This window comes from Thunnus maccoyii, chromosome 1, assembly GCF_910596095.1.
Source record: "Thunnus maccoyii chromosome 1, fThuMac1.1, whole genome shotgun sequence".
Taxonomy (NCBI): Eukaryota; Metazoa; Chordata; class Actinopteri; order Scombriformes; family Scombridae; genus Thunnus; species Thunnus maccoyii.
In genome coordinates, this window is record NC_056533.1 from 20,937,012 (window position 1) to 20,959,513 (window position 22,502).

The following is a 22,502-nucleotide window of genomic DNA, read 5'->3' on the forward strand; positions in this document are numbered from 1 at the left end:
TACATTTATAGAAAATGTAACAGACACTATACAGAGGTATGTAAACTGGAAAAGTGTGAGAATAAAAAAAAAGTATGCTACAAAATCCAATTAAAAAACGTATAAAAACTTCATCAGAGCATAGCTAGTGGATAAAAAAGCTGATTCACATTCAACCAGAATGATTACACACAGTTACACTTGATAAGACAAAAAAAACCTTCCATGTGTTCTTGTTGCTCAGTGAACAAACGTGTTCAAATATGTCAAGGAGTAAATGGCGCTTAAAAATGATTGTCCTCGTTTCTCCTCTGCTTCTTCAGCTCCCGCACTGACCTGAAAGCTCTGACAGCTAACACTGCGCCAAAGATGAAAACAAACACACCCAGCACCCCAAAGAGACCTCCTGCGATATCAGCGCCGTGAAACTGGCACTCAAAGCCCTTGTGCCCTTTGCTCTTGTAGAGCTTCTCTCTCTCCTGACAGATGGGATTGTTGTAGGTTTCCCGCAGTTTAATAAAGTAGAAGGCCAGTGCGGGGATGTAGCCAAGGCCAATCAGGAAATTCAGCAGAGCCTCCCCGAGCAGCACAGGGGGCCAGCGGAAAGGGACTCTGAAAATCCCCAGGGCCAACATGGCACAGGCGTAGATCATCAAAACCCCTCCGCAGGCCATGGTGAAGACGTACGGAGGTCGCTTGAGCTGATGGAACAACAGATCCAGCTCCTTCACCCTTTCTGCATCGGCTCCAGTGAAGGCATTGGCTCCACCGAAATGATAATAGTAGATTCCACCGAGGCTGGCCAGGTCACGGTAACCCCCGTTGTTGCTGTATGGCACTCCGGCACAGATGATGATGAGGAGATTCACAAATACCTCCATAAGCTGGCAAAGACCTGGGAGACACAGGATATAAACTTTCCTGATACTAATGTATAGCAAAATGAAGCAATGAAACCAGAGCTGACACAATTGGTCGATGAATCATGTAGTTGATCAATATAACTTTAGTTATTTTTCATGAAAAAATGACAAACAGCTGCTTTTCGTCGCATATAAGAATAAAAAGAATATCAGAATATTGGTCAGATATAACCATGTGCTCTGGGAAACTGTGATGGGCATTTTTCACTAATATCTGACATTCCTTTATACAAAATTATTAACTGAATAATCAAGAAACTGATCAGCAGATTAATTGATAATGAAAAGAATCAATTTATCTGCTGCAGTCCCAAATGAAGTGGAACGATTTAAAAAACATCCCTGGGCCTGTTTCAACTCAGCCCTTCAAAAGTACATAGACATAGTATGATCTATTATCACTAGAGGGCAACTGTTAAGTATGTGCTCTCTGCAGGTGATAACTGAAGGAATAACAAGCGTTTTTCCCAGGTTTCAACTTTAGAGCAAACAGCGCTGAATTTCCAAGTTAACTAGAAACTGCCCAATTGCACCATTCTGAATTTTCAACCACTCTGTGCTTTAAATTCACTTTTAATGGATGATCGAAAGGAAGAAAAAAATTAATTTCAAAAAATCGGGAGTAAATATTTTTGGGTGGGCCATCCGGGCAAATTTTAAATGTTGACAAGCATGAGCTTTGATTGAAACTTATATATAACAGTCTCATAGAAAAACTATAAAACAAACATTACTTGCCTCTACCGGTTAGGATATATCTGAGATTGTAAAGGGCTTGTTTGTGTTGTCGCTCGTTATATTCCTCTTCAGAGTGATACACTGACATCTCTCTGGACCTGTAAAAAAAATACATGTTTTACAGTGAGACGGGATGTCATTTTACACGGCAATGTAATGAAATGAGCTGCATGACTCAACACATCAATCTGTGTGGAAGACATGACAGTGAGTACATGAGCCTGTCTATACAAAATATTTGGCCCCTTACAGTCTCGAGGGTCCTTGATGATCGTGGCCTCTGTAAGCAGGTGGCCCCTCATGAGAGGCGGTTGTCATGTCCCTCTGTCTCCTTTCTTTGGCCCTCCTGTCACCAGCAGAGCCTCTCTCGTCCATGTCTCTGGGCTTTTGGTTGCGATCTCTGCTGTCATACATGGAGTGGTCTGCATTGTGTGAATAGTCCCTGTCCCTGCTCTTGTACTCTGCATACTCATCACTCCTCTGGTGGTGTCTTCCCCTCTCTGGCATCGTCCTCTGCCTACAAAGGACGATTATGGACACAAATCCTATTATGGACCCTCATAAACAAAGATGGCTCATATCTCTGTAACTGACGCTGGTCTAGACAGTGAAGCAGCGTGAAGGATCATTTAATGAAGATTAATAGTTGAATGAAGTAAAGGACCACAGACTGAGGTTCATTCATATATGGCTAGTGGGGCAAGTGATGACATACAGTGGTCCCACATCTGGAGAGCAGTGGTGGAAAGTAACATTTACAAGTACATTTACTCAAGTTATGTACTTAAGTACAATTTTGAGGTACTTGTATTTCCACTTTATGTTACTTTATACTTCTACTCCACTACATTTCAGGGGGAAATATTGTACTTTTCAGATGAAGATTTGACACAATGGATAATATAACAAGCTTTTAAAATACAACACATTGTTAAAGATGAAACCAGTGGTTTACAATGTTTTTGGCTTTTTACATCTTACATAAAGCAGTGTGTAGTCGGGGTCACATTTCAGATGTCTATGAGTTGTTAACAGATCCACCAAATAGTGATTTTTCCCTCTAAACTTCTAACATGGTTTGACTTCAATAAATGTTCAAATGATCCAATATTTCACCAAAATCAAAGATTAGAGAAAAAGTCCAAAAATTGAAAACAGATTTGTGTATCAGAACTTTGAGAGGAAAGAAGAAATCCTCTCCCATTAATCATCTCATGACCCCTCAGATTTATCTGGTGACCCTTCGGAGGGGCCAGACCCCTAGGTTGGGAATCATTGCACTAAACTAGCTAACTGTACATAAAATAGTTCAAACTTGCTCCACCTCCAGCAGCTACAGCAGTAACATGCTGCTTATGCATGGTGTCATATATAACAATATATCCCATCAGTCAGAGGGACCAAACTATTACTTTTACTTTAATACTTTAACTACATTTTGCTGCTAATATTTATGTACTTTTCCTCACGCAGGATTTTTCATGCAGGACTTTACTTGTAATACTGTAGTATTATTTGTAGTATTTTTACATTGGCCGACTGGTACTTTTACTTGACAAAAAGTTCTGAGAACTTCTTCCACCACTGCTGGACAGGGCTACACAAATCTCTGATTGCGTCCTATTCAATAAGTTCATCAAATTCATCCGTGTAACTCTGACTGATAACATCACTTTTATTCTTTCAAGGGTTCCGCTCCTGCCTTTCTCATTCATCTGTGTTTCCATTTCATGATTTCAATTAAGGCTAATGGATGTAGAAGCTCCTGAATAATACAAAGATACACTATTGGTTTCCTACCTTTGGATTATCTACACAGTGGGGCGTTGATGGTCCTCGTTTCGTTTATGTCGAGAAAAAACAACTCATCCCGAGCTTCCTGTGTTGAAATTTCCTGCTTCTGCTACTCACCTGTGCTGTGCCACGCCCACTGGTCTGCGAGAAGACGGTGAAATTAATACCCAAAGTCGAAAGCTTTTAGGCTAATTTCTCAATTTATTGTGGTTAAAAGTGTGTTCAATGTATTTATTGTGTATACTTGTATATTGAATTGTAAGTATTTTATTAGGCCTATATTGGGGTTTATAACAGAATAAAACCAAACAGCAACATTTAATTCAATTGTATCAGTTTGACTCACACATTAGAGAGCAAATGCAGCTTCACTGAAGCTCAATAAAAACCGGAAAGTGTATAAAAATGGTTGGTTTCAGTCGTGCTTCAACTTCTAAACAAAAATGTGCGATTCATGCCCCAACCCGGACGTACACAGCGCACGCGGTCACGCTTCCACTGTGAAGCACGCGGCCACAGTCCACAACGTCACTTTTACTTTTTCCGCCCAGGCATGGATGCAATTCAAAATAAATGTCACGTAAAACTTGTGACCGTGTTTTGATGTCAATGAGGTCATGATAATTGATGATTGTTAATTGCAGCACTGTAGCATTTGTATTTCTGATACAAGTCATGACAATCAGTGGGTTATTTATTCAAGTCAATTGCTCCATGCATTAACGGGAGGAAGATCCCTCCACCCCCTCTGAAGTTGAAGAACCCATCAATTAATGTACTTCATGACGAAATGTAAGGCTGGATTACCAACCGAGTAAAGCATGCAACTGCCCCAAAAGGCCCAGGTTCACTGTGTTTCTCATTATATGATTGATTGCAAATATGGCAGGGATTTTTATTTTCTGGTAGAGGGGTGTCAAAATCTAGTTTGAACACCTGTATTATTTTAGTTTATATTTTGCTAACATGGTGCATATTTATAATAAATTTCAGAATCATCTTTATCTGCCAAGTATGTTTACGCATACAAGGAATTTGACTCTGGTTTAGTGGCTCTCAATGTAATTACACAGAATAACAACGCAACAGTCTTCAAAAAGATAGGTAAGGAATGACTATATACAGGTGAAACCATTTCTGTGAACTGTAAACAGGATATAAATAGTGCAAAGAAGTGAAGTGCATGGAGTGCTGAGATAAATATTAAATGGTGAAAAAAAGACATGTTACTTTATATACATATAGTAGGTGGTTATGTACAACCTGTTCAAATATACAGTGATCGCAGTAAGTTTCTGTTTAATCAAACTTGAGGTCAGGTAGTATTATTCCAGCATTGGGCCATATATCATGTCAAGTCAATTTTATTTGTATAGCCTAATATCACAAACACAAATTTGTCTCAGGGGGCTTTACAATCTGTACAGCAATACATCATCCTCTATCCTTAGACCCTTGATTCCAATAAGGAAAAACTTCCTAAAAAAACCCTTTTAACATGGAAAAAACTGGATGAGACTGCAAGAAGAGCAACAGAGGAGGGATCCCTCTCCCAGGACAGGCATGCAAGAGATGTTGTTTGTGCAGAATAGATGAAGAAACACAAATTGCAGAAATACAGCATGGAAAAACAAGGTGACAAATTTAACATGACAGCTTTAATGTAATAAAGCTGATAGCTTTAATATAATAAAGCTGTCATGTGTAATCCTCTGTGTGCAGTTTTACTTAATGGGAGCTTGGAGGCAACAGCACACACACACACACACACACACACCAAATGGGCACAAGGCAGGAGGTTGTGGTGGGGAATGAATATGAGGCAATTTTTTTACTTCGGGGAGCCCTGAAAAATCAGTCTTACCATGAGTGAATGTGCCTTAGCAGTGATTATGACATAACCTTAATTTGTTGTTGGAAAGGAGTTGCCCCATATGCACTCCCAGGAGGGTTAGGGCACAAAAACAGTCAGCTGAGCAGTCTACAAGTGTACAACCATGTTCAAACTGTTGCTTTTTTATCAATAGTGTTATCTTTCATTATTTTATTGTTGGCTCTTCCATTCATATAGATTTTGTAAGTATTAGCTTAGCTTTTATAATTTCTTGTACTTGTATTGTGCACTGTCTTTGAATTTGATGCAACAACATCTCTCACTGCGAAGGGGGGGGGATTACATGCACGGGGACTATTATCGTGAAGTGTGAGAGCAAACCGACACCGGAAGTGTCTGTCGTTATTCCTCGAGCTCACGCTGCCACTTACAACCGACCGCGCGCTGGTTCGGCTAGCAAGGCGAGGAAGATGCTCGATAGAAATGGCGGTGACGGCAAGGCGAGCGGCGTGAAGTGCTGATGCATTACACGGATCGAAACGTACGACTGCCAGGACAACATTGGGGAAAATGACAATGACGTCGAAGTAGGACACCTTCTGTAGCGGTCGTTACAAACCTTACAACACCTTCCCGGGAGAGTTTTCATCTTGTCAGCGGAGGAGAGAAAAATCTCACCGGGAGCATGGCTTCTTACAGCAACCAGGTAGCTAAGCTAGCTGGCTAACGTTAGCCTGCAAAAACAACTCCTGACGCTCTTTATAGACTCACGGCCGCCACACATTTGTACAACAGTCTGACCTAAAGTAGTGGCACAGTGTAGTAGCAGCTTGGTTACACTTGTGTTGTGATTTGAAACACCAGGGCTAGTCGTGTCATTGAAAATGTGAGTGCTAAAAAAGTGCTTGCTAATGCCCCTCTTTAAGCCTCATTGAAACAGCACCAGCATGGCAGCTAACAGGCCCCGCCGTCCCTCCATTCAAATGAGCCAGCGGCACTATTTGCTGCAGTTTTTCCCCCCTGGTTTTCACAGTATAACAGTCACGTTTCTCTAAATCACATGAAAACATACTTGAGCCAATGTCAGTGACACTTTGGTGCGAGATCCCGCAAGTGTCATGAGTTAATTCTCAGAGCAAAGTGACACAGAAAACTGCTGCGTGTATGCATGGCCCACCTGCTCCAGTGTTGCGACAGGCCTTCCCCCGAGCTCACATTTTCCATAACTGGTTAAAATTGCACACTAGTAGCGAGGAAGCATGGTGACGGTTTTGTGAATTGTTGTGCATGCGGTAATTGAAGCAGTTGTGAACTAGGATGTGATAATGTCGTGCTGTTCACTTAGCTGGTAGCCAGCTAGCAGCTTTGCACAGGTGGTGTGGCTCTACTTTGCAGTCAGCTCGCTAGTTGTTGAGCTAGATATATGCGACAGTGTGGGCCCTTCGTTGATAGCGAGGATTCATTTGATAGGGAAATACTTATAAACCAGGATTGAGCTTGCACTATGCCCGGGTGAACGTTAACACCGCCAGATTATGTGTGACTTAGATTTTTAGATGGCAGGCTGTGTGTTATTTCTGAGGAAGTTAGCTATCATGTGGGAAGGCCCATTTTGAAGTCTTAGCTATGCATGGCAGAGACATGCCAGGTCTGAAGTTTCTAGTAACTTATTTGATTGAAGTAACTTTTAACCTGAGACAAAGGTCCACACAATATAAATAGAGTGTCTGATGAAACATGCTGCAAAGTGTTCAAACTGGCTGATGAAGCAAGAGTTGGAACATGGCTAACGACCGTAGGAAGGGAAACCTCACTGAAGATTTGACTCTGCATGCTTTCACACTTCTTCCTGGCCTTCAAAATTCAGTGTTTCTATTGGCTTACTATTCTGGAAAGTGGAAGCTTAAAGGATGAAACCCGCCCCAGCTTCTTTCAAATATAGTTCTCAGCTTTTGCATGTCTGGTATGATGACCAGGCAAATTGTATTTGGTCTGTCAAATGAAGCATCGTACATGTATTCATGGGCATTCCAATAATCTTACTATGCTATTGTGTTCATTGTTCAAGTGTCTAAGTAGCATAAAATAAAGTAGTTAATAAATACAACCTAAATCAAGTATTGGCTAACTTGTTTCCCAGTTTCCTCAGGCAACCAGATTTGGATCACTGTCAACTATTTCGTTTGGTCTTGTTGTTCCTGTTGGCAACCATTTTTCTTGTGTTTTAAAAAAAAAAAATCCTTTTAATGACTTGTCCTGTGTGTAAAGTGCTCAGAAAATGAAAGTGCTGCTGTTCTGTTAATCAACTTTACATAAATTACAAATATGAAGGTTAGTGGAGTAAAAAATGTGAAAAATCCACAAGATAGTTATGTTAATATTGATATTGAGACACCCAAATGAAAGAAAAGTTTAAACAAGCATCGATAAAAGTTCTGTGGCAAATGAGGGCTGATAACCAGGAGGGGCAGCAAAAGAACTAAAGGCAGCAGCACCACAAGAGACATCACACTTTTAAAACGGCTTTCCCAAAAACAAGGAGCCAGTGTCAGCGCTTACTTATTGCATCTGCAAATAAATACAGCTTTAATCTAACATCTGTCAAACTACAACTGCAGGCAGTCATTTGTTCCCGGTTGTAATTCATCCTAAATATCTTCAAAGTGTTCCACCAAAGCATGTTAATTTCAACTGTTCTGTTTTTTTAAGTTTGTTGAATTAGCAAAGCTGAGCTACTTGTTAGTCATGTTTACCCATGTATGTGTGTAGGCTATATATGACAAGGGAGTATGAAAACAAAATCCAAAGAACCCTTGTGGGTAAGTGACAGTTAACGGTCTTAATTACAGAGATATTCAATATAATTACACAGGGTCATTATAATTGCAATTATAAACATTTAAAATATGGCATGCAGTCGTCAGCTTTAGCAACCGAATGCTGATGGCTGATTGTTAGCCTTGCAGCACTTTGGTGAGATTAAGTTGCATTAACCTTATTCAGAGTTGCAGTAATAAAGGCTTAGTCAACAATTTATATATTTCAGGACACTCAGGAAGGCCACTGCAGGGTCTGAAGAAATACACTGAAAATTGGAATTAATTTAGAGTAATTAAATGAAATTTGAAAATTAAATGATGCATTAAAACTGACTTGTAGATGTCACATTTAAACATTTATCCACAAAGCAAACCAGTTTGATATTTTGGGCATAAAATTGGGATTATTCTTCAAAAAGGACGTTCTTTGAAGTTGATACAAGTGAGAGAACCATTATGTCTTGCTTTTTGATAGTTACTTACATACCGTTCATGACATTGACATTATGAAACAGTTTGTCATTAATATGTTGTGAACTTTTATGTGAAGGTGTCCACCAACGCAGCATTTTTGTATGTAGCATTTGTTACCTCTGTAGCTACAATGTGAGATAGTGTATGCCTCAAAAATCTATTGTGCTCTTAAGACTGTTAAAAATGCACAAAAGAGCCGCATGTTGCAATCAGGTGTCATCTTTATTTTGTAGTGTAGTTCATTCCTATCAGCTTGCCAAACTAGTAAAACAGTGTAAACGAGGAGCTTCCTTCAAGAGAACGCACAGTGATGTCTGCCTGTCACTCCCCGGAGATCAAAAATGCAGTCATGTAGTTAGTATAAGCTTCACCAGCAATGAAATAATGTCATCTGGTGAAATGGTATTCTCATTAGTTGTATTCAAGTGTGCCATGAAATTTGGTATAAACATTCATAGTCCACAGAGTACTTTATATCTTTTGATTACTCCACATATTTTCATGTAGCCTCACCAACAGGTCAACATTTGCACTTGTGCAACACAAGTTATCAGCTAGACTAATGTTCAAGATGTTAATAATCTGCCTAGTTGCATTTTTAGCATTCTACTGACCTTTAAATAACAAAATCTGATATTTGATTTGATAGATTTTGCCACACAGTGGTAGCAGAGAACCCCATCATCCACCCTATTCAGTGTCAGTGAGAGTAGACTAAATATTAGAAACACTTCAAGCAATGCAAAACAATTAAATAACAGCTTCCAAAATGCTCTAAAGCAGAAAAAACCTACCTAACCTTTATAACCTTCATGAAGGTTTTATTGCCAGGCTTTTGTATTAGAATGCATTACTTTTAGCTAGGTGTACCTAGTTAAGTATATAAAGTCGTTTATAGGGAACAGTTGAGGGTTTGATTACAGGGAACAGCAGAATGGGATTCACCAAGTCAATTAAACTTGTATGAAACACAGCCCGTTGTCTTCAGAATGATTAATTAGGTGGTGGGGGAGGAAAGTTTCATACCAATTCTAACATTTATCTTCCAAGCCTAACAAAATGTTCAAATAACTTTTAGCAATTCACATTAATTTATTTAAAAAAAAAGAGAAACAGAGAGAGGGTTGTTTTGTGGCCTACTGCTAAGTATATCACTAAATGGTGTTGCCACAGTGTTTAACTCCCTAACAGTTGCTCTTGTCTGGTGACACCTTAAATGTTTTTTTTAAGCAGAATAGATGACAGTGATTCCTTTCTCCTTGTGTCATACTCCTCTTTATTACATGCTTGGTGATTATTGTCACCATATTACTACATCACACCAATATGCAGTCACAGGCATGCACTAGTGATTCATTGAAAACTAGTCTGACCTTATTTGTAGTGGTGCTGCAGCATTTTCATGCTCAGCCAAGTTGTCCATTAATAACTCTGCATTCCAATTTAAGAGAACAATCACATTAGTGCTGGCTGTGTCCCCTGTTTGGTCAGAGTTCACAGATTCTTTGACTAGTAGTCAGTTTTGGGGTGCCGTACCATATTAGTGTGACTCATCATTTGTAAAATAATTCAATGTTTTTGAATCTGTATATATTCATATACTTGCATCTTTAATGATTGCTTATGGTATACATTTCAAATATATTATGCCAAAATACTAAGAATACTCTGGCTAACTTTATTTGTATTTTGAAATACCACTCTGGGGTGTTTTGTGTGATTGGATTGTAAATGGGATGCACATCAGGGAGCAACAACAGTGAGGACGTTTGCTTAATTGGGCTAAATGTCAAGTTTTTTGTTTTTAGATTTTGCTATATGTAGAAGATAATGTGATCTTTTTGTGACCTTTGTCAGTTTTAGGGTTTAATGTGTGTTTTGGACAAAGCTATTTTTAGTAAGTTTTGATTTTAAATTGTATTTTCAATGTCACACATCTATAGATATTATCAGAGGGTTTTGAAAAATCCATGAAGAGAAAGTATCAATAATGATAGCTTATAAACCAGAATCAATCTCTGGAACATCATGTTCTTCATTGTTGTACTTTAAAAGTTCCATTCACATACACACAATCACAATCTGATATTATTTTGTCCCTGCTCACTCTGTCATGTTAGGCCTTCCCTATAGTCCTGTTGTGTGTGTGTGTGTGTGTGTGTGTGTGTGTGTGGTGTCGTCACTAAACTGTGTTGAAATCATACAGATGGCTAATTTGTTGTAATCCTCAGTGCAAACGAACAGCAAAGGAAGCTTAGTGTGGTACGTGCGGCACGCCTGCAGAAAGAAGCAAAGGGACATTCTTTCTGTTGTGATTGTTTTAGCCATCCTGAGGCCGTTGGATTATGGCTGGCTGGCTGTCGCTTGTAGTGCCATTTCAGCAATGTGGGCCCTCGCGTGGGGCCTCGTTTGCAAAGAGTTACATATGCTTGAGTTGCACTTTCTTTTCTGTGTGCCTCCCCTTTCACGTTCCACTGTTTATTTCACTGAGAGGATTAACGGTGTGGCTAGTGAGTTCATTTCATCTTTTCACAGTTGCTTTGTGTTTTCCATGCACATGTGGACACTTACGTTGCACTGTATGGTGTTTCCCATATAGCTGTGAGGGGTGAAGCATGACTGCAGATTAAAAACAATGTTTAAAAAAATAAATAACAATAGTAATAACAGTCCAACAATGTACTGAATAAACGAAATGAAAAAAAAAATTGTAAAGAAAAGTGACTATAAAAAACTCTGATACAGTAGTTAACTTATTTTACTATAGGAAATCATGGTAGAGTGATTTTTAATTATTTTTTATTTTTCATTAATCGATTCACATAAGAATCTCAATTTGTATCTCCTACGATTCTGAATTGATTCACAAAAGTCGATTTTCTAAATGTTAGTTAATAACATTGTGTTGACGGAACGAAAAAGGGAGAACTCAACTATGAGGGCAGTGCAGCACCCGGACAGTTTACAGCGCGCATACACTAGAGTTACCTTGTAGTTCATCCTCAACAAAGGCAACGGTTGCACGAATTTTTGATTTAAAGCAGACAATCTATTTCTGACCAGCTTTTTACAAGTGTGCATATGCAAAAGAAAAGAGCAAATAGGGAAACTGACCTGAACACAAGACACAGTGTGAAACGCTGTAGGGAGTAAACACTTTCTGTTCTACATTCTTATTGAAGAACATTTCATTTTATTTTAAAATGATATCAGATGAAAACAGGGATTTCCCAGAGTTTGGTGAAGCTCTCACGGGAAATCCCCGTTTTTATCTGAGATTATGTAAAGAGGCCAACTGACCTATTATCTTTGGCTGACGTGTGCGACGGCTGCAGCACAGTGACCGTCTGGGGGAGGTCGCGGTGGGGGAGAACCCTGAATATGATGAAGTGCATGTATAATGAGATTTTGAGTATAATTGGTGTATGGTAACATAACCTGGTTACTCTCAACAATCGGGTTTAGGCATGGGATGATATGAAAATTTCATGTCACGAAATAATTGCGATTAAAGATATTATCCTGATAATCATCACTAAAACATACTGGAATCACTTGACATTTTGCTTAGAAACAAATATCTTTATTGCATCATCATTTGAGTTCATTTGCCTTACTTGACGTCGGGCGTCCTGCAGTGTGAATATTGCACATCGCAACGTCAATACTGAAGCAATATATTGTGCAGCCTTAAAGCAAACTATTAAAAAATTCTTCTAAAACCAAAAGACTTTGTCAAACTCATTTTCACCAATATCAGGGCAGTGTCTCCACTTAGAAATCAATTAAAGATTTCATAATTGAGCTACCTGTAGCAGTGTGCTAGAGATGGCACTACGCAGAGGAAACACTGGTGGGTCAGTGGCTAGAACTGTTGCCTCACCTGTTCACCTGCTGGTATAACGAGGGTACAACACCAGAAATCTTGCTGTGTTGTCTGGGTATTTGTAATTCAGGAAAATTAAAAATGTAAACCCACATTTGTGTTAACATGGACATTTCTAAAATGACATGAATGTTCAAAATGAGAAATAATCAGATAACTGAGACTGAGTAGTGTGAGCTCACATGTCATGGGTGATTTTTGAAGCTGTACTTTGTGGTGTATTTAGTAAATGTTTGCTGGACAGGATCATGGTGTTACCACAGTCCTGTGGATTGCTAGCCATCATTTATGTGTTGGTGACTTAATGATAGAAAATGATAACTTAGGCCTCCACTGCACTTGGACAATTATATCAGTGTTCACAGTGTTCAGTGTGCAAGCATACAGCCATCAACCCTGTTATATTAAGCTATTGATACATTATTGATTATTTAACCAGTGACAAATTACTGCTGTAAATTTCCAGATGATGTTAGAAGAACTAGTTGGCAGACATACTCCACTGCATGGATCTGTGTGTGTGTGTTTTTTTTTTTTGTTTTTTTTTTTACATCACAAAAGCATTAGTCAAATGTCTTTGTGGTGTCTTAAAGAAGCTCAAACTGCATCCTTGGTTTCATTCTGTCAAGTTACACTACACATCTGCTTTAGCTTGTTTTGATGTTGAGGACACTTTGAGTTGTTTGTTTTAACGTTCTTAAACCTCTCAAAACTCACTTCACTAAAGCCAAACAGTCTTGGAATCAAATCTGAGCTTTTTGTGTTCATGATTTATGTATAACACTGCATGACTCATCACTTCATGTAGTGCTTTACCTTTGCACAAGCTAGCATTGCAGTCTTGGCTGGCTGACGGACTGTAGTAAAAGCCCTTGTACCCAGATATCCAGTGACGTTGCCTTTTGAATCAGTTCCAGGTATGAGGTGGACTTATCTGCCCATTTGACGTTTCCCTTGATTTGTTCTCTTCTTTATATGGATGAATGACCTCAAGTTTTACGTTTCTTCTGATGGTGTGTCAGGCCATTCAAGATCAGTTTCCTGATTTTTTTTTTTTTTAATTTGCACCATACCAGGAAAAATATATATTTTGAGAAAAGTGGAATTTACAGTATTGCCCTTCTTTTAACCTAATTGTTGTATTGATTTCTCCCCACAGTACATCTTCGGGGAATTCAGCCCTGATGAGATCAATCAGTTTTTTGTGACTCCACGATGTTATGTCGAGGTAAGGAATTGGATTACAAAGTAACTATAATCTCAAATATTTTAAAATGTCAATAAATAAGAATGCTAATGTGTTATTTTTACTTTGACAAATCATAGTTTTATTGCGATTGACAAAAAGACAAATTGGCAGCCTCTATTGGTCAGCAATATCTTTTTTAAGTTTATTTTGAACATGTTAAAAGAAACAAATAAAATATATAAGAGAAAACAAAACAGACAAAATCAGCAAACATATGTATCAAAATCCCAGTAAACAATCCAAAGAAGGTATTCCATGTCTGAAAAGGAGTGGGAAGAAGTTAAAAACTAGTCTTACCCCATTTTTTTGCTTTTAACTGTAAACTTTATGATTAATATGAAAACAACTATCTGCCAACATTGTCCATGATATCAAATCAAACAAAAACCAAACATTCAAACAACACAAGAACAAATCAATCAGGTTGGAAACAACCTGATTGATTTGTTCTTTGACAGGAAGTAACAAGGTTCATTGGACATGTGGTCCAAAAATGTTTTTACAAAGGTGTCACCATGAACTGACAATGAGAATGGGAACATGGTTGCATTTATAGAGCTTTGCCTGCTTGTTGTGCTACATATCACAACCTCTTGTACTCAAGTTCTTTCATGAATTTATAATATAGCACAAAGTCAAGAGGTTGTGATATGTAGCACAGCAAAGCTCCGTAAACAGAACTGCGTTCCTGTACATGCGTAGTAGCGTCTGCCTTACACAGAATGTCTCTCTGTAGACTGAAGATGTGATCACTGTTGAACTGACTGTTGTCACAGGTTGTGAATGCAGCTCCAGGCAACTTTTTTTTAGGTTACAAGTACTGCATTTGTGTCAGAACTTATAACAGCTTTACAATGACGACCTGCGCTCTCCTCCGGTGCTCACTTTGTCACATGAAGTAACACACACTCGTCATTAGTTGATGCAGCTTAAGGAGAAATTAGGTGCATTTGTTTTGATGCAACAGATCTCCCCACTAATACAATTATAGCAGAATAGTTGTCACACAAATGAGATTTAAAAAAATGTTGGACCACTTAAAGATATTCAGTTATCTGCAGAAATGTCAATAAATCTGGCTGCTTTTAAGAATTTCTTTCCTTAGGAAAACATTTTGAAAAATCTTTTTAACTTCTGATTTTGCCTTTTGTCTCACAGCTTCCTCCATTCAATGACAAAGTCCCGTGCGTCACTCAGTCTCCTGGTATGTACATTTCACATACACTCAATTATGTATAATTATAATGTAATGATGTGATAATGTATTTTTCAAATTCATTGGCATCAAGATACCCTACCCTCTCTTTTAGGAGCTGGCTATTCTCATTCTTTTATTTGATATTACTGTAGTTTCCCAAAGCAGGTCTTTTTAAAATATAAGATTGAAGCCCAGGCGGAGCTGACCTGATCTGCCTGGCAGGGAGATGTTTTTCATGTTATTTTTTTCTATATATTTATACATACAATGTGTATTAAACTAAAAATCCCAGTAGATTTCGACCTTCTCATTATTTTTAGGAATACGTCAGCCATTTTCATCTTTTACATTTCAAGCCACCAAGTAATAAAAAATTGATTAACAGCCACCATTCTTTAAAATGGTACCCATTTGCACATGACATTGCCTTACCCTGATTTGTATTGATTATTTAGGAAGTTACTGCACTCCTGCTGTACCTTATATTATGGAGTCTATGGGACTGCAGGTTTGCGGTGAGTTGAGGAGTCCGACACCCTGTGGCTTGACTAGCTGTTGTACGTTTGCTGTAAACTCAAAATCCAGGTTTCAAAAACTGGTGGCTTTCTAAACCTTGCGCCTGTATTCTTTCTCTTGCCTGTTGGTAAAATCTGTAGAGCTTTGCATGCTCAAGATACTGTTAAGTATCTTATCCTCTCTTGCATATAATGCATTTTCACCACTGCAGGGCTCCAGATTGACTTAAAATCAGATTGGACTTTTGTATGATTTAACAATCACAGCTTATTTACTAAGGGCATAGTGATGGTTTTATGTGGTTGCTAACATGTGTGAACCTATTTAGCCTTACCTGGTTAAGGTTTTTCTGCTGAATGCATTCTACAGTTATGAAGTGTGATCTCAGTAACACTAACAGAGGACTTTTCTAATCCCAGTAGAGGAGGTAACAGCTGTCTTCATACCCTCTTAACCCTTGCAGAATATCAGGATTGACAATTTGGGTGACCAGTCAATTTGTGTCATGATAAAAGCCACTTGGATGATTTTTCTGATTAGCATTTACTAATGTTTCCTGTTTTGTTCACTTTTTCACCTTTTGCGCCTCACACTGCATAATCATTTACTATTTAAGCTGCCATGCAACACATTTTAACCAAATGACGTACATTTGTTTTGTAATGGTGACATACATGTGTTTGTTGTACATTGTTCTATATTGCTGAAGCTGTTTTGATACTTGAAAATGCTAATCTAAAAAGTACTCTGTTTTCCAGAAATGATGCATTTTGATGTAGGCTACATCATTCATGTGCAGTCCATTGTGAAGTATCCAGACCATTTCACTTTTGGCACATCTCTAAAATTTTTAAGTTGTTGAAATGCATTCCACTTTCATTTCAGGGCATATAAATGATAAAAACACAACTGAGGACATTTGTGAATGTATGAAATTGAAATGACAACTGAGTTTGTATAAATAAGCAGCTAGCTTCATTTGGGATAAAATACCACACCAGCAAACAGCAACATTAAAAAAAAACTTATGTTAATTAGATGTCTCCATCAGAATACATAAACTTAATGGAATATATGGTTCATTTACAGTTAGTCTAGTCATTTTATGGATGACCTCAAATCAGAAAATATCAGTTGTCACTTTGCCATCACAGTTTAAAAAAATGCAGTTTGCAAATATTTGAAACATCAACAACTGGACTCAGTCATCTATAAAAGAATATTGTATAAAACTTCATTGACGTTTGAAGGTGGGTTGTATCATACAGAGAGGTGTAAGGCAGGCATGTTATGTCTTCTAGAATATCATCTTTTATCACGTTCTTTGAATTGTTTCCACACTAAATTCCATCACTTCATTCTATGATTTCTGATTATTTAAATCTATGTAAGCCTACCTCTTAAGTTTTTTTTTACACATTTTTTTATAGTGAAGGGTTACAATAAACCCCTTGTGCTTTGTTACTGTCTTATCGCTCTTGTCAAGCGACCTGGTCTCTTTTTTTTTTGTAAAGGCAAATTCGGCACAACTTACAAAACAGAACTCAATGCAAACTAAATATGAAATCTCAGTAACTTTTAAGAAATGTTGAATGTTTTGCTTCTGTGGCAGTTTAGCCTAAAAGGTGTAAAGTGGTGGGCTGCTTGTGCAAAACAGTGTTTGGTATGATATTATACATTCAAATTTATTTTTATACATAAATAAATTTACAACAACTCAGTCTGGCAATATGATTGCTAGCTACTGTTGAGAGTATGTCATAGAATATGTAGCTTGTAGACTTTATTGTCTCTTTTTGCCTAATAGGAAATGTTAGATGGTGAATCATCCTACTTAGGAATGTGGGTTTAGTCAAGCATAGACACAACAATAGTTGTTGGAGCTAAAAATAGGTCTAGCAGATTTTTCTCTTTTTATTGGTATGTCAGATTCAGTCCGAACTCCCAAAACCCCTTTTGGTGATGGTTTACTTGTTTAGAAATACAGTTTTTATATCAAACTCTGAAGGGCATCTTGTGTAAAACAAAACAGTGTTTGTTTTTTATATTTAGGCTTTAGGCTGTATTTGAGGACAAAACTTGTTGTTTCTAATTCATTTATGTGTCATGTTACCCGCAGCAGAAGACTATCAACGCATTGAGTTTGGCGTTGATGAGGTGATGGACTCCAAGCCTGTTGGGGTGAATGATCCTTTATACAAAGTATCGAGCACCCTCAACCCACAGGCTCCAGAGTTCATCCTGAGCTGCCAGCCAGCCCAGAAAGCCCAACAGACAGCTCCTCCAGCAGCTGATGTCCCTGATGGAGCCCACTTCAACTCGCTGGATGGCCCTGACTCGGAGGCCTCAGCCTTGGACAATCACCAGGCCTGCCAGGACATGGACGGCCTCCCTGGCAGCCTGGGACAGCGAGAGAGGAAGAAAAAGAAAAAGCGACCGCCGGGATACTACAACTACCTGGACCCGGCAACTGGCAGCAGCAACAACAACAGCAGCAGCGCAGCAGATGGGACGCCTGTGACAGCACTGGTGAACGGACATGCACTCGGTGCCCCACACCACAGTGCTGAGGATGTGGACGGTAAGGCATTGTCAGGGGCTGAACTTTCCACCCCTGGTCTTGTCTCCACGGCAACGGCTGCAGTGACAGCAGCCAAGTTTGCCCCTGCATCCACTGCCAATCAGAGGACTTGTGATAGCCCTGATGACTCTTCTTTGGACTTAACAAGTGGAGCTGCCTCTTTATCAGATGGCAACAATGCAACTTCCTCCTCTTCATCCTCCTCTCAAAGCAGAGGGATGACAGAGGGACCGAGGACTGCAGACCAGCAGCCAGATCATTTGGCTCCACAGAGCCCTGAACTTTCAGATACTCCACACAGCCCCTGCTCCAAATCACCTCTTCCTCCTTCAGCTGCTGTGGCCACCCCCTCTGTCGCCGCATCCATTACGACTACTGAACTGGAGGGAAGGGAGGTAGCAGACAGTGGGGTGGCCAATGGCCTAGCAGAGCCTGATACTCCTGTCAGTGCAGATGGACACAAAGAAGACTGTGAGAGTGGGGAACAGGCTCAGCAGGTCTCCCCAGACTCTGCTGCCCAGCCAGTAGTGACAGAGCAGGCTCATTCGCCTGTGATTCCTGCTGCACCTACTGCCAACCTCCCCAAATCCTGGGCTAGCCTGTTCCACAACTCCAAGCCTCTGCCTGGGGGCCCTCAGGCCTTTGTGGAGGTAAAGAATGTTGTGGAAGTTGTGGCTCCCTCCCCTGCTACGCCAGAGCAGCCTGAGAAAGTTGTGGAGGTCAAAGATGGCCCTGTCCATGTATCAGAAGATCCTATGGCCCCTAAACTTGCAGGTATTATAGAAAGATGTTTCTAAAAATAGCCCATTCTACCTGTTTTATATTGCTTTGCTGTAAAAAACAAAAAACATGTGCATTGCTGCTACACTCCCTTTACGTCCACTTGGTGGCAATGTTGAGACAACTGTACTGTTCTGCTCCTTCTATTTTTAAGTGAGTGTAAGCTTTTAAAACAATTGATGTTTAAGAGCAGAGCAGATAAGTGACCGTATTTCTCATTTTGCAGCCTGTGATCCTTTATATGAAAATCTAAGCTGACAAGTTTGCTCATTAACACCTTACCTCTGGGAAGTGTTTAGGACATTTAACATTAATGTCCAAGAAATGAAATGAACACTAGATGGTAGTACTACATCCAGAATAGCTGTCAGATACTGAGTCATTAGTCACATTTGTGTAACCCACTTTATCTGACACCCTGTTTCCAGCTTAACACCAATATAAGTAGGCCAGGAATGCCTTGGTAGGCCCACACCCTGTTAGCAGAGGATTGTTCCCCTCACACAGCTATGTCACAGGTAGATGGACAATATTTTTTTTAGATGTTGTAAGTATTAATTTATCTCTTTAGAGTCATCTTCCTTGGGAGAAATCATGTGTTCCCTATAAATGTGATATTTCAAGAGGGACATATGTTGTGTGTGGATGTAAAATGGAGTTAAGATCCAAGTGTTTGATTCAGAAGAAGATTCCTCTGAGATTATATTTCAAGTTATGTGTATATATCAAAGTTAAGATAGAATTTGGCCATTCAAACATTTAACTCCAGGGAGATTTTTTAAAAAAAGGTCTGAATACCCTGTTTCTTGAGGACATAATCGCCGAACACACTCACAACACAACTTTAACATTCACTTAAACTGTATCTTCTCAACCAAAAGAGAAGAAAAAGACTTCTTGAAACATCCCATTGATCAGAACAGGCTAGAAAATAAACTGAGGCCAAACACTTGTGGTTTGGCTTCAACGATCAGATGAAGTGACCACACCAGCAAGCACATTTTACTGGGATTTAAGAGGACTTCCGGTGTCAGTTATTTGAGAACTTGCAGACAGATACAAGATGCAAAGTACTTTGCTGTGCCAAGTCATTCACAGCTATGTCTTAGGCTAGGGATGTGCACTGTCAGTCTGTGGGTTGGTCTAGACTAGAACATCTCAACTATTTGATGGATTGCCATGAGCTTTTCGACAGACATTATTAGTTACCAGAGGAAATAGTTACAAGATGAATTCTGACTTTGGCTATCATCTGACTTTTCCTCGAGTGCCACCAGAAGGCTCACATTTTGGGCTTTTATTAAAAAAAAAAAAAAATCAACATTTACTGGATGGATTGCCATGAAATTTTGTAGTGTCTAGACGATGCATACTAATGACTTTGGTGATTCTTGTGTCTTTTCCTCTAGTGCCATCATCAGGCCAAATTTGTTAATTGCCCAGTTCTTTGGGTAAAAACAAAAGCCTTGAAAACCAATGACCCATCAGCTTCAGTAAAACATTGTGTTTAGTGCTAATTAGTAAATGTTTGTGTACTAACATGCTAAACTAAGATGGTGATCATGATCATGGTATGTTAGCATTTAGCTCAAAGCACTGCTGTGTCTTTAGTACAGCCTCTCAGAGCCACTAGCATGCCTGTAGACTCTTAGTCATGTTTCCATTTGAGTTGTCTTATCTCTAGCAATTGGACTTTAAAAAAAAAAGAAAGCAGATTGCACTATTTGAATTGAGTCCTTTAGGATAAACCTGATAATGTTGCATGTTTTTACACATGTTTGGGTTATTCTACAGTTGTCTGTCAGAAAGTTATGGAAACATACCCGAGACCTAATTTATGTCTTTGTATCCAGTTCCACTTTAAACACAATCCTGTTAAGTCAAAAGTGAGCATTTACAGCACGCTTTCTTCTTCTAAACTGCACAGTAGTTATTAGGTGTAATTTGATGCAAAGTTTTCACATTACAGCAACGGTTTGTTCCCTTTAATGTTTAAAAATTGTTTTGTTTTTTATGCAGAAAACCTTGGGACTGTATTGTTTTAGGGTTTTTTTTGCAGAATAGGGTTTCCTTAACCTCATGGGTGTCAGTCAATACCGGATTGTCTAAAACTCTAAACCGCTGGGATTATTCATATATATACACACATACACTTAAAAGCATCAGTGGATCACATTGATCCCCACACTGTAATAGCTTTTTTTTTTTTCTGATGGAGAAACATGCGACATAACAAGACTGTAGACTGTGTTAGACAATGCAAGTACCAACGGAAGGAAATGTGTCCCCACTGTTTGGATTATTGTGCATTTTAGTTCCTTAGCAGTTTTTATTTGAATGTGTTTGATAGTGTTTAGTCTGTTATTGCAGTATTTAGTACAATGGAGCTCCAAGTGAACGCCGTTTTGAAATGGATCGGCACACAGCCACAACCTGTTTGTCTAGTCTATACAACAGATTGGATTGATTGAAACAGAAAAAAATATGTGCAATAAGCCTCAGCGTTGCACCATTGGTTTACTTTTTCATTAATATGTAAGCTATTGGAACATTTGCACAAGGCATTGAACACTGGCTCAGTTGGGCCAGAGATGGTCACAGGTGCATAAAATTACAAATGGAGACCATAAGCAGATCTATAATCATTAACTAAAAACTGACCATAAGTTTTGTCTGTGTGTATTTTCTGTATGTGTTAAATAACACACAGTCGACAGGGGTTTGGGAAAAAAAGGTTTTCTTTTAAGTTCATAAAGGACTGTTGTGCTGTCCGTAGTGTCAGTAAGATGCATGTTTCTTTTACACAAGAAATGCTAGTGAAGTCTTCGTGGGTCAATATGACTTACTAGCCCTTTCTGGTATAAATACTCAATACTTGTTTCTCTTTTACTCTATAACCGGATTACCTTAGATTATGTTGTATAACACTGTTTTACAAAAAGTCAAGTACTGGCATGATAACTGGGTTATACTTACTACTATACTATACTGTATTAGTACATTCTATGTAAATAGAGGTTAAAGATGCACATCTTGAAAATGCTGTTGATGTATTTGTACTGTGTGATGTGATCGCCAAGTTTTTTTTTTGACAAGTTTAATCGTGTTACTGAACATTAATCACTTGTGTAAAACTATATCCACGTTACCATGGGAGCTGTGTTTGTGAATGACAGTCTCCCTTCCTAGGCGTGGTACAGCATATGCTTGCTCTCATTCAAGACAGTCTCTTGTGCTGTTGTCACAAGAGGCAGGAATGGAAGAAGGGACATTTGTATTGTTAAAATGAAAACTTGAAAGCTTGTTATATGATCTACTATGTTTATCATCATATCAGAGTGTTAATGACTGAAAGTATGCACTCAAAAATTATATTGATGTGGGTGTTCATTGTTGTATTGGCCTACCTATTGAAGAACATTGTGTCTGTTTGAATCCCCAGAACTTATTGAGAATGTGAAGTTGATACATAAACCAGTGTCTTTGCAGCCGAGAGGACTGATCAACAAGGGAAACTGGTGCTATATCAACGCTGTATCCTTTCACTCAGCTTTCTGCTTCACAGATTTATTTTTAACACCTCAGAACTGTGTTTATACATTACCCGTTGGGTTGTTTTAATGTCAGTGGAATAACTTGTTTTTACAACAGTGCCAAGCCAGAGCACAAAAGGATAGGTCAATTGGTAGATTGTATGAAGTCCCAGGCAAGCTGTTGTGCTTTTTATAAAT

General features: G+C 38.8%; 2 protein-coding genes across 6 annotated transcripts in view; one reads left to right on the forward strand and one right to left on the reverse strand.

The window, feature by feature from the left end:
• Positions 1-7,318, reverse strand: marveld3 (MARVEL domain containing 3). Of its 2 annotated transcripts, XM_042418944.1 has the most exons (5): positions 3,781-3,908; positions 3,441-3,575; positions 1,891-2,157; positions 1,641-1,738; positions 2-874 (listed from the first exon to the last, which is right to left on the reverse strand). In XM_042418944.1, exons 3-5 carry the CDS (start codon positions 2,145-2,147, stop codon positions 264-266), a joined length of 966 nt encoding a protein of 321 aa, XP_042274878.1. In that variant the 5' UTR covers positions 2,148-2,157; positions 3,441-3,575; positions 3,781-3,908; the 3' UTR covers positions 2-263. The 2 variants fall into 2 exon arrangements, with proteins under 2 accessions (XP_042274867.1, XP_042274878.1); XM_042418933.1 differs by lacking the exons at positions 3,441-3,575; positions 3,781-3,908 and adding an exon at positions 6,446-7,318 and having other exon boundaries at positions 1-874.
• Positions 5,677-22,502, forward strand: part of usp10 (ubiquitin specific peptidase 10) — a 26,485-nt gene continuing 9,659 nt past the window's right edge. Inside the window, exons 1-6 of one of the 4 annotated variants that reach the window (XM_042418895.1) lie at positions 5,677-5,974; positions 13,607-13,675; positions 14,855-14,900; positions 15,350-15,409; positions 17,530-18,765; positions 22,214-22,305. In XM_042418895.1, the coding sequence (XP_042274829.1) occupies positions 5,954-5,974; positions 13,607-13,675; positions 14,855-14,900; positions 15,350-15,409; positions 17,530-18,765; positions 22,214-22,305 (1,524 nt within the window). In that variant the 5' untranslated portion in view covers positions 5,677-5,953. The remainder of the gene's footprint in view (positions 5,975-13,606; positions 13,676-14,854; positions 14,901-15,349; positions 15,410-17,529; positions 18,766-22,213; positions 22,306-22,502) is intronic. The other 3 variants (XM_042418903.1, XM_042418913.1, XM_042418920.1) reach the window with 3 other exon arrangements.

What these genes read in the sequence shown, in the direction of transcription:
- marveld3 (XM_042418933.1), bottom strand. Translation starts at nt 6,492, where the DNA reads ATGGAAAATGTGAGCTCGGGGGAAGGCCTGTCGCAACACTGGAGCAG. An exon ending in CATCAAGGACCCTCGAGACT is followed by an intron (nt 1,739 to 1,890) that starts GTAAGGGGCCAA and finishes TTTTTTTTACAG; the next exon opens with GTCCAGAGAGATGTCAGTGT. An exon ending in ATATATCCTAACCGGTAGAG is followed by an intron (nt 875 to 1,640) that starts GCAAGTAATGTT and finishes TGTGTCTCCCAG; the next exon opens with GTCTTTGCCAGCTTATGGAG.